The sequence below is a fragment of the Propithecus coquereli genome, unplaced genomic scaffold (genome assembly GCF_000956105.1).
Source record: "Propithecus coquereli isolate 6110/MARCELLA unplaced genomic scaffold, Pcoq_1.0 Scaffold252, whole genome shotgun sequence".
Taxonomy (NCBI): Eukaryota; Metazoa; Chordata; class Mammalia; order Primates; family Indriidae; genus Propithecus; species Propithecus coquereli.
In genome coordinates this window covers 4,154,226-4,168,888 of record NW_012148086.1, presented here as the reverse complement: position 1 = coordinate 4,168,888, position 14,663 = coordinate 4,154,226, and the positions used below count along the sequence as shown (strand labels likewise).

Below are 14,663 nucleotides of genomic sequence, written 5' to 3'. Positions count from 1 at the left end.
TCCGGCAAGGCTAAAGTGATGACCAAAGAGAGGTAGCTGGCTGGCAGGGGGATGTCACCTAAAGCCAGGTCCCTTGATTCATATGCAGCTCTTCTATATCTACAAGTTTAAGGGACACAGTGTACCAGGTTCCACAAAGCAGATGCCACGTGGCAAATAGAAGACAAACAGGATCTTTGTGAATCAAAGCAATCTGCTTATGGATTTATAATTATTATTTCAGATATGTGATCAGGGAAAAAATACAGCCCCAAAGGGTCATAAGTAAATAAATAATTAAATCGAGAACCCAACAAATCCCTTAGTTCCCATAAATAATAATGTTTCTATGATACATTCTGAATTTACTGCACTAAAGGCTACATGGTCAGGAAGGGGGTGGAGTCAGGCAGATCCCCACATGGGAAGAGGACTCCAATGCTCTACGAAACTCTTTATTCAGGGACTTTATTTCTCACAAGTGAAGCTGCATTAAGAATGCAAAGCCATCTATTGAGAATAAAGGCACTGTTAAGGGACCACTACTACTTACGTAGTGTCTCAATTGTAGAGGGATTTTCTACCCTACCCCTGCCAGATTTAGTGGAAAACATACAGAAGCCATGTTCATGGGCGATGACAGGTGCCCCTTGGTCTACAGCTGGTTCTGCTTTATTTTTATAAACTCTGTGAGTAGCAGGTGCTCAGCCAAAGCAAACTACAAAACCTAAAGGCTGCCAGGGCACAAGTGAAGCCTAGGCTCAAGCAGAATACACACAGAGATGGGGACAGGCTTGCGGGGGTTTTACTGTAGCTCAGGGGGCCCCAGTATAAGAGTGGGATGTCCAATCCTCCTCTCTAGGCACAGTGCCCCCAACCTGCCCGGTGGCTGCACCTCACATTTACCTGACATGGGGAACCCACAATGACACCCACAGGCCTCTGAAAACCACACTGGGAGCCCTCAGTCCTCCCTCCCCCTGCATGGGCCAAGCCTTCCTGAGGCACTCCCAGTCCTCAGAGCACTGGAAAGAGCCCTTTGGGACCAGGCAGGTGTTGGCTTGTGGTCTAGCACCCTGTGGACAAGCTACTTACCTTCTTAGAGCCTCAGTGTCCCAATTTTTAAAATGAGTTTGCAGACAATTAAACGACATTGTAAGCCACCTCACATAGAGCCTAGCCCAAAGCATGTGGCCAATGAATGGTGGCCATCACTAAAAGAAGTGAGTGCTTTGGCCGCTAGCCACGTCCCTATTCCACTTCTATCTGTACATACAAGTATACAAAACACACAAAAAAAGTAACACGGCTTTGGAATATCCATGAAGTAGTCAGGGTCACCTCTATCAACAAAAATCCTTAAGAGGAGAGCTATATAGTAATAATTACGTATCTATAGAAATAATATAATGTAAAAGGAATCATTGGTACATTGTTATAATCACAACAGATTCCGAATACATGGCCATGGGCTCAGAGACCAGTGACTAAGACTGGCTTCTGTGCATGCATAAGGTACAACCAGACCCTGTGGGGAAGGCTCACCAAGAGCTCCCCACTCAGAGGGAACCTGCACGAGAGAATCGAGACTCATTCCATGCTCTGCATTGAGTTCAAACAATGGAAGGCAGAAGAGTCAAGGCCAGTGTTTTAAGGCAGGGTTGTCACTGACCTCAGTCCACGGAGACAGCAGCCCCAAGATCACAGGACTGCCAGTGCAGTCTGGGCAGCTAGAGTAGCCAGGGCTGCCCCTGCAGAGGGTGAGGCAGCCATTGCTCATGCTCTCATACCTCCATAGCCATGTGAAACTCAAGTGAGGCAGAGGCTGTGAGGACACCTGTGAATGTCAAATAGGATACAAAGGAAAGGAACTAGTGGTATTCACAGGAGCCCACAGCTTGGGAAAAGGCTCCATGATGTGTAATTAATGCACAAGGTTCATATGTTGGGAGCGAAGGGACGAGGGACTGAGCTGCCAGGTGATGGGGAGATCATCACAGCATTCACAGGCAGGAGAAGAGCACTTCTCTAGTCTCTGGTTGCTGAATGCCACCGAGCAGGGGAAGCACAACAGGGCAAGATTTAGAACAAGAACTGTTGCCATCTGCCACTGGTCATCAGCAGAGGTGGGCCCTGGTGGCCAGGAGAGTCAGAACCAGGCACAGGTCAAACCCAGCCCCACTACTGGAAACTCTGCACACCACGTGTGGGGCCTCAGAAGATCCTGTTTAGGATGAAACACTCACTAAGAGAGGGAGTGGTCAGGGCCATGGCAGCACCAAGAAGCATGCTGTCCAAGGTCAGCTCCACCACCGTGCAGCCCAGAGTGAGCTCCACCTTCTAGACTTGCTAGTGAGACCAGGGTTAAGGCTGATCCAGGTTCCCACGGCACTGACAATATTCTTCATTCAGTCCCTGGCTCACATGTCCTTCCGAGCATGAGGGCAGCCAGGACAGAGCTACTGTGGGTCAGAGAGGCGGTCTGTCCCTGCTTGTCAGTACTGGCCAGGGCAGCCCAGAGAGAAGCCTACCCCCACCAAGCATGTCTTAAAACTGAAGAAACTGAAACAGATAATTTGTTTCTTTATTGCAGACTTATTTATTGCACAAATGAAGAATATGTCTGTACACAATTCTGAAGTTTTTGTCCAAAGACTTATTCTTTTTCATCTGTATCTCTTTTACCATGCCCTGGTTAAGCCCCTCAGTAGGAGGAAGGAGGAAACAAGTTAGTCCAAAATATGCTGCACCTTAATTTTTCTGTAGGAGGCCTCCACCTGGACACCAGCACAGTCACCACTGACAGGGTTCAAAGCTCTCACAGGATAAAGCTGGGTGCAGTGGCACACACCTATAATCCCAGCTACTCGGGAGGCTAAAGCAAGAGGACTGCTTGAGCCCAGGAGTTCAAGACCAGTCTGGGCAACATAATGAGATCCAGTCTCTTAAAAAAAAAAAAAAAAAAAAAGGAAAGAAAGGAAGGACAGGAAAAGAAGAGAAAAGAAAAGAAAAGAGAGGGGAGAAGAGAATAGAAGAGAAGAAAAGAGAAAAGAGAAGAAAAGAGAGAAAAGAAAAAAGAAAAGAAAAAAGAAAAGAAAAGAAAAAGAAAAAGAAAAGAAAGCAGCAGCTCTCACAGGGGAGAGGGGACAAACCACCAACAGATCTGCCCAGGGGTGCAGCCCAATTTGTGAGAGTCTGTTAACTGGCCACACGTGAGCTATTCATTTGGATTCATTCCTTAATCTCACTGTCATGAACTCTTACCTATGCCTAGCCACCAGCGGGGTGAGGAGAGCTGTTTGGTCAAATGAATCTGTTTGTCTGAATTTATTAACTTTGCACTCTCCAAACTGGCATCTGTGAAAATTAACCTGGCTTTTCATTTTCAATTTACTTGTTTTTGCCTTAGATATAAGGAGAGAGAAGCTCTCGAGAATGACCAGGATCTCAAAAGGCCAAAGCTCAAGAGTCCATGGAAGTGCACTGTAAGCAGTATGCAAAACGCTTGGGAAAGTCCTTCTGCCCCGACTGCTAAAATTAACAACACTGCGCAAGTGTAAAGAGACTCACTGGTCAAAAGGGGCGTCACAGCAGGTTCAAAGTCTACCTGGGAGCTCTGCACACAGGTGCCCACACTTACCAAAACACACTTCCCCGGCTCAAGGCTCCAGAGAGAACTCTCAGTGTTGATCTTGTGGGTGAGCTTCCCTTCCATGAGGATGCGCTCCCCATTTTCCTCCAGCACAGCCACACGGATGGAGCCACTGCTAAGGGCCACCGAGACCTGGGAACACAGAAGAAAATCATCTCCACTGTGAGGCTGACCACTGGCATGCTGTACAGTGGGAGGGATGATGGTTTCCAAGGTACCTGACCACACACCACAACACTGTCATCGGGATCACCAGGGACCTCAGTGAATAAAACTATACCAGCCTAATTTACACCCAGAGAAGGCCACAAACAGTCAACTCCTTCAGGTAAATGCACCAGAAAACCTTGGTAACCTAAGATACTGTGGTGGAAGTTGCTGGTTTTCTACCCAAATCTCTTCCCCGTTCTTCAGTTAGGGGAGATCAAGTCTCACAGCAGAAGGCAAGCAGAAAGGACAGGGAGACAGGTGGTGGGTGCTTCCCCCTCACCTCCCCTTGTGGCTATCTGGAAGGTGCAGGAGCCTAACCCTGGACAGCAGCCAAGAGTGCTGAGCAGCCACATACCTAATGTGCCCACCCCAGGACTGCTATGCAAGGAACAAGCACTACCTCTTCCTTCCATGAGCCATTGCACTGCTTTGTGACTACAGCTTGGTCACAAAGACTGAGACCAGTTCCTTTGGTTTTGCATTTTGTCTTGGTTCTTTATGAAACACAGCCTCTCCAAGCCTCAGTTCACGCTCTTCCCTCTGAGCTAGTCCTGGCAGAGACTGCCCATGTACCCTCCCCATTGCCCTGGGAATACCTCTCCCTGCTGGGAGGACGGTCCCCTTTCCTTCATACCATCTATCCCAGCCAATAAGACTGTATCCCAGGAGGTTTGTAAGGTCAGTAATTAGGAGAGGAAAGAAAACCAAACTCTTGTTTACATAAGTGTTTTGTAATGTAAAAATCTTTTTATAATATACTAAATAGACACTGGAGGCCAGTACTTACAACTTTTTTCTAACAGGTGTGTGGAATCAAACCACACACCTGTCCCATGTCACTCAGTAGATGGCTCATTAAATGCTTATAAAATAATCGAAGAAAAACCCCTGAAGAAAAACTCTCAAAGTTACAGATTTTTTTGAAATACCGTTTAGTATTTGCCAATGAAATTCAATACTGTAACCTAACTGTAGCTTAAGTATTCATAAACTTAAAAAGGAAATGGGAGACACGATGAGTGGCAGCCACCACCATTAGGCCATTCAACCTAAGCGAAAGAGGATTTCTAGGCCGTGCAGTGAGCAGTACAAGGTGGCAGAGGGCTACCTACCAGGTGGACACAGCCAGGACATTCCACTGGCCATGGGCTGCACTGCCAGATTCACATGCAGACTCCGAGGAGGCATCCTCCCATGAGACTGTAGTTCCACTTGCACTGATCTTTCATAGGACAATTTACCATGGGAAAGACTGTTTACTTGGCTGGTCCTGTCCAGTGATGGGCACAAATGAGCTTTTCTCCCTAACTTCTAACAGCAAGAGGAACACAAGCAAATGTGTCAGTGGCCCCACTCACTCCTGAAAGGATCCAGACATGCCAGGCCACGTATAACCATGAATTTGCATGATATGGAAACCTAACACAGATGGCCAAGGCTTCTCAGTCCTGGCCTCCTGAGAACAAGCTCGCTTAACAGATAGAATTCTCCCAGGCAGCTCTACATAACATGATAATTTTGAAATTTGGGCAAGCTTCTCACATTGCCTACCCAGGGGAATGAACCAACTCATCAAGGGAGAAAACCAGACAAGGGATACTTCTGGGGAGCCAGTTGAAGACGTCACACTGGGAATAGGCAGTCATCTCTCTGACCTCCTATGGCCTGCAGAAATGACAGACAGAGAAAAACCCCCAACAGTGAAAGGGGTGGAGTGGGAGGTTCAAGAGCACATGGGATGTCAACAAATCTGCTGATAACAGGAGGAGAGGAGTGGGAGGCAGACCCTATAGGGCAGGGGACATCGGGAAGCCATAGCTACATGGGCTCTCACTGAGAGTCAGCAGGTACAGAGGGCAGGAGTGAGGACAGTGGCACATATGGGAATAGCAGTGCCCCTGGAAGACCTACCAGAACAGACAGCAATCCTACTGTTTGCTACAGAGCAACAGAGGGCCCTGCTCCAAAGACAGTGACCAGCAGTCTGAGGAGCCACCTGGCCAGACTCTTAATTAAAATTAAGTTGGCATTAATCTGAAGTAAATTGTTATAAAATACAATGTTAATTGTAATCTCCAGGGCAAACACTAAATTTAAAAAAAAAGCCTCCAAAAATATAGTTTAAAAACATCAAGGGAATTAAAATATTATACTACAAAATACCTAGCCAGACTCTTAATTAAAATTAAGTTGGCATTAATCTGAAGTAAATTGTTATAAAATACAATGTTAATTGTAATCCCCAGGGCAAACACTAAATTTAAAAAAAAAGCCTCCAAAAATATAGTTTAAAAACATCAAGGGAATTAAAATATTATACTACAAAATACCTATTTAACACAAAAGAAAGCAGTAATGAAGGAACAGCAGAACAAAAACAAGGAACAAAATTCTCAAAACTTACTGCAAAGCTACAGTAATCAAAACAGTGGCAAAAAAATACACACATGTATAGATGAATGGAACAGAATTAAAAGTCCTGTAACAAATCCATATATTTATGGTCAATTGACTTTAGACAAGAGTACCAAGACAATTCGGTAAGAGGAGAATAGTCTTTACAACTACTTGTACCATGACAAAAAGAATGAAATTGGCCTACTACCTCAGAATGAAGCCGAACCACTACCGCTACCTCATATCATATAATGAAATTTTCAGCTGAAAATGTATCAAAGACCTAAATGTAAGAGCTAAAATTAAAACTCTAAGAAGAAAATATAAGAGTAAATCTTTGTCATCTTGGGTTAGACAGTGGTTTCTTAGATACAACACCAAAAGCACATGCAACCAAAGGGAAAAAAAATGGATAAATTAGACTTCATCAAATTTAAAACTTGTGCTTCAAAGGACACTATCAGGAAAGGGAAAAGACAACCCACAGGAGAAAATATCTGCAAATCATGTATCTGAAAGGTGTAGTATCTAGAATGTGTAAAGAACTCTTAAAACTCTACAATAAAAAGACAAACAACCCAATTAAAACATGAACAGAAGATTGAACAGGTACTTCTCTAAAGAAGATATACAAATGGACAGTAAGTACATGAAAAGATGCTCAATATTATTAGTCATGGGGGAAATGCAAATCAAAACCACAACGAAATACTACTTCATACCCAGTAGGATGGCGACAATTAAAAAAAAAAAAAAACTCAAAAAACAAAACAGACAATAACAAGTGTTGGTGAGGATATGGAGAAATCTGGACCCTCATACATTTCTGGTGGAAATGTAAAATATAAAATGGCACAGGTGCTTTGGAAAACAGTCTGGAAGGTCCTCAAAAAGGTAATTATGGAGATATCATATGATCCAGCAAATCCACCCCTAGGTATATACTCAAGAGAACTGAAAACATATGTCCACATACGGGTGGTAAGGGAAAGACTGGGGGCAAGTGGGTGCACAGTGGGGAATACAGAGACGCCTCCTTCTCTCCAGCCTCATCCTGCAGGGCAAGTCCTGAGATGCTGGTGAAAGACATGCGTGACAGTCTGAATAGAGATTGAGACCACCTTAGAAATGATCTCGTGGCACATTTATGTTTGGGGAGATGCCTTCACAGGCCAGAGGTTGTCACCCTTAGGTTCTGATGAAAACCCAACCACCAAGGGCCCTCTAAGACTAGGAACGCTACCCAGCAAGCTGAGCAATGTGTCTCTTAACCAAATAATAAATAAGATAAAGATACACATGCAAGTATACTTTGTGTAGATATATTCAAAAAACACATCCACGTTTACTAAGCAAAATTAAAGTTATATATTCAATACAAGACCTGGTTTAAAACCCAGAGTACTCCCCACCAACACCCCGCACCGCACTTATCCACATACAACAATTTGCAACAGATGGTGTGTACAATCTAGAACATTTCTTTCAGTTACAATTTTTAAAAATCAACACTAGGGTCCATTTGTTGATTCAGTTATATCTAATTTTGTTCAATTTCCTGCTTCAGCCTCCTGAATAGCTGAGACTACAGGCATGTGCCACCCAACTTGGCTAATTTTTCTATCTTTTGTAGAAACTCAATATGGGCCAGGCTGGTCTCCAACTCCTAGCCTCAAGCATTCCTCCCACCTTGGCCTCCCAAAGAGTTAGGATTACAGGCGTGAGCCACCACACCCCCAGCCTCCACTTGTATTTTAACAGTTGCATTTTGGAGTGCCTTTACCTAATCAAATATAATAGGAAGGTCAATTCCAAGTGATAAAATTCATAGTGTTAGACTATTGTTTTTAACAAAAGAAAGAGGCCCAAATTGCCATGGAGAAGGGCCTTCTATGAGGAAAACAAATCATTTCTGTAACAATTAAATTGGAAACCCTTAGCAGAATTTAGACAAAACTACTCAAATAGGGTAAGAAGATCAAAGTGGATCATGAGGCAGCAAAAGTTTAAATGACTGACCATCAAAGAAACTCTACCCAAAATGCAATCTATTCCTTTCTAATTCTGATTCAATTCTAGAAGCCACCAAGAATTTTAAAAGGACTGATTAATTTAACCACATATATATTGCTGAGCTCTGCAAGGAAAAAACATAAACCAACTCAAAAGATTAATAACAAAATGGGACCACAGATCTGCAATATGTATCACAAAGGTCTAATCTTTCTAATATATACAGAGCTCCTAAAAATCAGTAAGAAAAAGTACAACGAATTAATAGAAAATGGGCAAAAGATAATAATCAGTTCAAAGGAAAGGCACATGTAGAAAGACAATCCACCTCATTCTAAGAAACACAAATTCATACTATACCTAGATGCTATTTTTCACCTATTCAACTTATAAAACCCAAAAGTTTTAAACATACTATTGACAGCAAATTTGTGAAAAACCAAGGACTCTTGTATATATAGCTGATGGGCATGTAAGTTACTATAACCCCTATAGAAGGTAACTCGGCAATACTTACACAAATTAGAAATATATATACCTTTCAATCTAGCAACTGCACTTCATAGAATTTATTCTATATGGAAATGCACATATGCAAATGAAGTTTCCTGAAGGGCATCACTGCTTTATTGTTTATAAATTCTTAACAGCAAAAGATTGGAAACCAACTAGATGTCCATTAACAGGGGATTGGTTTAATAATCAGCCTGGTTGCTTGAAGGGGGCAAAAGCAAAGAACGGGAGCCCTAGGAATGAGGGGTGATGGGCTGGGGGCACTTGAGCTGGAAGACCAGGGAAAGCAAGGTCTACAGAGAATTTACTGGGCAACCCTCAGGCAGTGGGCATATGGAGGTAAACAGAAGAGACCAGAGCTGCTCTGGTAGGGCCAGGCTAACACTGGGCAGGGGCAGTGAGGTCATCTCAGTAAGTGGGATGCATCATCTGTGCTAAAGGTGGGGATGGGGAAATATATGTTTATACTTGATTATATATGCATAAAAATATATGAAATATCCCCCAAACCAGTTACACGATAACTTAGGTCAGGACACGGGGGTCAGTACAGAACAGAAGAACACAGAGACAGAACAGGGATTTTTTTTAATTGTACGTGTTTATGCTTTCAAACATGTAAATGTGTAATGCATTCAAAAATTAGGTAAATTAAAAAATAAAGTAGATAAATGCAGCTTATTGGCCTTTTCTATTCTGGAAGTTTCCTGTAATAAAAAGTCTTCCTACATTTTTTCGAAATGAGTTCTAAGAAGGGAATGCCACATGTTATGAAGCTTTTAGCACAAATTCCAGCACCTGCATCAACCTCAGAGGCAAAGTATCACCATAAATCTAAGCCTGGGCATCAGTTAGAGCCATACGAGACATACCTAGGGACTAAGGTGATACTCCAGAAGATTCCTGCAGTGGGGACAGAGACTGCAGCAGCAGGGCAAGTGAGTGCACCAGCCTGCAGGACCACCCACAATCTATGAGAGGAAGGAGATTCAGGAGGAAACAGATTCACATGTTATTCAATGACATCCAATTGTGACTTCATTTGCAATAATACCACGGCATTTTCCACGCAAAAGACAGTTGATAAAACAGGGTGGGAAAGGGAAGGGCCCCTGGGTTCTGGTCTCTGCTCTGCCACCACTTCACCAGGAGAGTTTTCTCATCTGCAAAGTGAGGTTAAACTAAAAATCTCTAGAGTTCAACTTTCAAAAACATTGAACTCCTATGAATCACTGAAATGCTAGGTTTATAACCACCCTGGTCGACATGAGCAATCATATAAACATGTATGACATGTATGACATGAACTCGAAAGTTCCTTGTCCCTATTCTGTGGGTACAGAGGAAAAAGAAGGGAAGTCAGCTGCTTTTCCTAAACAGAGCAGAGTGGATGGAGCAAAGACCATGGTGAAGGAAAGACTTAACCATATTTTACTAATGCACGAAACTAAAAGCTTCATTTTGAGTTTTTCTTCAGATTCACCAGCAAGATGATTTTTTAAAAATGTTGAATATAAAATGAGAACACTTTCTATTTTTCTTCTGAAGAACATAAAGCATTATGCACACACTCTCATTTGTCTCCCACCACCCTTGAGAGGCAAGTGTAACCTATTTCTACAGAAATCTATTTCTACAGAAAAGGGATCAACGAGAGAGACCAGGAGAGGCAAAGCTCTGAGAATATCAGCATCAAGCTACAGCTGGAGAGCAGAGGGCCTGACTCTCCTGCAACGCTCTGTCCCAGAGCCCCAACACAAACAGAGCTGCCTGCACAAAGCCCCTCAATCACAACCAGAATAAATTCCGATTTTATCTGCTGAGTTGCTGCAGCCGGGGCTACCATCATGATGATATCTGCTAGATGCCACAGACAAAAACCAAAAATAAACACTGCTGACAGGCAGCCGTGACAGGTACACTTAGGGAACAACTGGAAAAGAGCCAATCCAGAAAGTGTAACTCTCAGGAAAAACCCTTAGACCAGCAAAATCCAAGAGATACAAAATAAACTTAATTCCAAAGGCATGACTAAAACTCCTAGGTCACTAAGAAATTGAGAGACCATGAATTTTTCAACCATGTAGGAGATGAAGCACAACACTAAGGCAGGTCACCATGACAAATTAAGTCAGTTGAGTGCCATAAAAAACACTGATACAAAATTAATCAGTGGCTGATGTGGGAAGCCCCTTCCTTCCATCCTTCTGTCCTGGTCTTATAACCAAACTTCACCTTCAAGCCTTCTCTGAGGTGGGAGGAAGCACCCACTCCAGAGCGAGCCTAGGTCCTGGCCTGGCTCTTGTTGGCTGGGACCCGGCACACACAGCTCTCAGCAGCCCTCGGGGCTATACAGTGCCTGCACAATGGTCAGGTGGACTGGAGGGGACAAGGCACTGCTCCAAGGCACAAAGAAAACACTATGTCAGTGCTGGTCAAATACACAAATCACCCAGTTTTACGTTCTACACCACACTTGCCCCCACCTAGAATTACCTTGCTTATTTATTTGTTGACTTACTGCCTGTGGCCCACTGGGATATAGCTCTGGACCAGCAATCTTTCAGTCTTGGTGACGCCACACGCCTAGCTCCTGGGACACAGCACGGTCCATGTGCTCCAAAAATGTCTACAGCAGAATGAACCATACCCAGGGTTATCCTTGATGAAAGAAGAGCCACATCATCCTAGAGGTCGTATCACATGACGAAGTGCATGTGAAAGAGGCGTAGCTCTTAATTTGAAACAAGACATAGGGCAGGACCCTCACAACACAGTGCCCACCACAGAGCAGAATCATGGCATCAACCATGATTAGTTGGCAAGCTCATCTGAAACACCATTTCCAGGGGGAGTTGCCTCAGATAGCTGTGCAAAGTACATAGCAAAAGCTGTTAGGTAACTTAGGTCTCCTGAGTCAAAGAAAGAGACAATAAGTAGTTTTAGGCTGGGCCTAATAAAAATCCTTTCAGGGAAATCCCCAGAGGTTCATGGAGCAGTTTAGAACACAGATAAAGGACCAGGAAGCTGTATTTTTTTTAGCCAAGTTAATGAAGCATGATAACACTTTTCATAATTTGTACAACTATATAACATAGGATTCAACAATCCTACCAAAAAATGAAATGGAAATCAATACCTATCCCACTCAAACTCCAAGAAGATACTGGGTAAACTATTTGGGTAGGGCCACTAGCACCTGCTCCTGACCTATTAAAAACAGACAAGAACTAGGCCAGGAGCGGTGGCTCATGCCTGTAATCCTAGCACTCTGGTAGGCCAAGGAGGGAGGATCACTTGAGCTTAGGAGTTCGATACCAGCCTGAGCAAGAGTGAGACCCCATCTCTAATAAAAATAGAAAAATAAGCTTGGCGTGGTGGCGTGTGCCTATAGTCCCAGCTACTCAGGAGGCTGAAGCAGGAGGATTGCTTGAGCTCAGGCATTTGCAGTTGCAGTGAGCTATAATGACGCCACTGCACTCCAGCCTGGGTGATAGAACAAGACTCTGTCTCACCAAAAAAAAAAACAACAAAAAAAAAACAGAAATAGACATTCAAAGCTGGAATTCTGTGTGAATAATCCATAGTGATCTGGTCTCACTTGGATGCTAAATTTATGATTCTAGGGGTCACCAGGTGCTAGTGAGAGAGCTATTGGGATGGCAGCAGGGAGGAAGGGAGAACTGAGCTGATGGTTATTTCCTGCTGAAGCCAGGCCACTTGCAACTCACTGATCCACATCCATGGTCTTTGTTCCATTAACAGTCAGTGAGTGTGTCCTGCCTTTTGTGCCAGAGAATGAGTTGCATTCATCTCACACCAGCCGTTTCTTCTTACTAGAAGTCACAGTCTTTTTAGGACTGCCACGGACTCCGCCCATACTCCTATACACAGGGCAGGTTCAGGGCATGTCTGCCTGTTTCGAGTGGAGCTCGGAGAGCTAGTGAGAGATGGCAGAGGAAGTGGCTGTAGAGTGGGGAGGCACAGGACAGAAGGGCCGGAGGGACTGAGATTGAGCCTGGCGGTCTTACTGTTACCATGTGGGGTGTGCGGTACCAGCCAGGCTGCCCGCACTGTACAGAGTGAGTTGCTTCACGAAAACACATATGCAACTCAACTTCCGTGTAATATGCTCCAGGACAGTCTCTCCTTCTAAGAAGCCAGGAGTGTAGTCCAGAGGGAAAAGTATGAGCTTTAGAAGCAGACACACTTGAATCAAACCACAGCTTTGCCACTTCATTCATTCAGTCATTCATTCATTCAAAAACTTATCTACAGTGCTGACTGTTCCAGGCATAACAATGAGGGAGACAACACTGTGTATTTCTTGTGTTAACTTGGATAATTTAGTAATTTTTGTCAGCCTCAATCTCTCATCTATAAAATAGACATTACTTACTCTGCAGGTAGGTTGCAGGTTCTCATGAAGATTGAAATAAGGATACAACTTCTGGCATATATCAAATTTTTTTATATTGTGGAGTTGAATTATGTAATTTGCTATTTTGCATTGTTACGAGGCTTAAAACGAAGCCTACTTATTTATAACCTACGATAATGTTACTCTTATCAAAGTTCCCTGAGTAAACATCTCTCTCCCACTAAAAGACTAAACTTCTATTCACTCATATTCATTAAATGGAGGTTTCAGAACCTTAAGTTTCTGAAACTCAAGTCGTGAATGTTACAGCTACACATGAGTCCCTGCTCCATGGAAGAGCATGCAGCACACAAACCTGGAGGCCCCTTTCATCCTGTGACCTGAGTTCTTTGCCTCTTAGGACTACTGGCTGGGGCTTCAATGGGTCTCACGATTGACCTGACCTGACTTAAAGGGGGGTGAAGAGAGTATGGATGAAGAAAAAGAAGCACTTTTATGTTTGTTTTTGAGGGGAGGAAAGGCCCACAGTATGGCAGTTGGCACCCAGGAAGCTATAAGAGTTCTCCATGAGGCCCCTGTGAGACGTGGCACAGCTGTCCTCAGTGGGTGGCATGAACTACAGGCCCAGTCATCTTGCCCCTGAGCGGTTAGGGAGGCACAGAGAGCAACACTAGAGTGCTGGTCCTGGCAGGGATGGAACATCCTCTGAGGACCCCAAATCGCCCTTAGAAAGGAAGACCTGGGGACAGGGAAGCTTAACATCAGCACACAAGTGTCCTGTGTGAATACGAGGAAATGAACAGATAGCAAGGAAAGCAGGTGGGGACCCTGGGGCCGGCTAAGCCTGTCCCTCCCTCTCTCCTTATGCAGCCATCTCACTGCCCTGGAAGGACTGCAGGGTCTAAGAGTTCTCTTTCTCCCACGATTAAAGGTCCTGGGGAATTAAATCACAAGCCTTTCATCTCTGTGACATACAGTTCATCACCACACACAGGGAGATGGTGCCCACTGTGTCACTTTGCCTAAGGTGAGTTTACTGGACCCTGGCCTGGCAAAGCCAGGAAACTCACATGACAGATGCTATGTAAATGCACCTTAGCTATCACTGACAGTTTAGTTGCCAGGACTTTTCTTAGGGAGACTGGGGGCAGATTTAATCTTTAGGAAAAATGTAGACTTCACCAACATAATGTTTGAGTACTCCCTTGTAAACCTAGAGGTTGGCCATCTCTAATGGGGGCCCCAAGAGTATCTATGACTTTGTTTAGTAAAAGAAGACAGTACATCAGATTCGTGGGCTTCTCTCTCGTGGGCCACATGCACATCTTGGTGTCGAGTGCTGCTCAGAGAACAGGGCTCACGGTCTCCTGAGGGGAGCCTTCTGCAGACGAGCCGGGAGGACCTCATGGACAGAAGGAGGGGAGTGAAGATGGTGTGCAAAGCCCACTCCTGGGACAGGAGAAGGAATATGCCTCACACCCTAAAGCCCATCCAAACCCTCCCTCGACAATGCTGGAT

At 44.2% G+C, this 14,663-nt stretch overlaps 1 protein-coding gene across 1 annotated transcript in view; it reads right to left on the bottom strand.

The window, feature by feature from the left end:
• The window catches only part of NUDCD3 (NudC domain containing 3), a 91,645-nt gene that overhangs the window by 16,980 nt on the left and 60,002 nt on the right, over window positions 1-14,663 (bottom strand). The window contains exon 4 of the mRNA XM_012646968.1: window positions 3,620-3,763. Coding sequence (XP_012502422.1) covers window positions 3,620-3,763 — 144 coding nt within the window. The remainder of the gene's footprint in view (window positions 1-3,619; window positions 3,764-14,663) is intronic.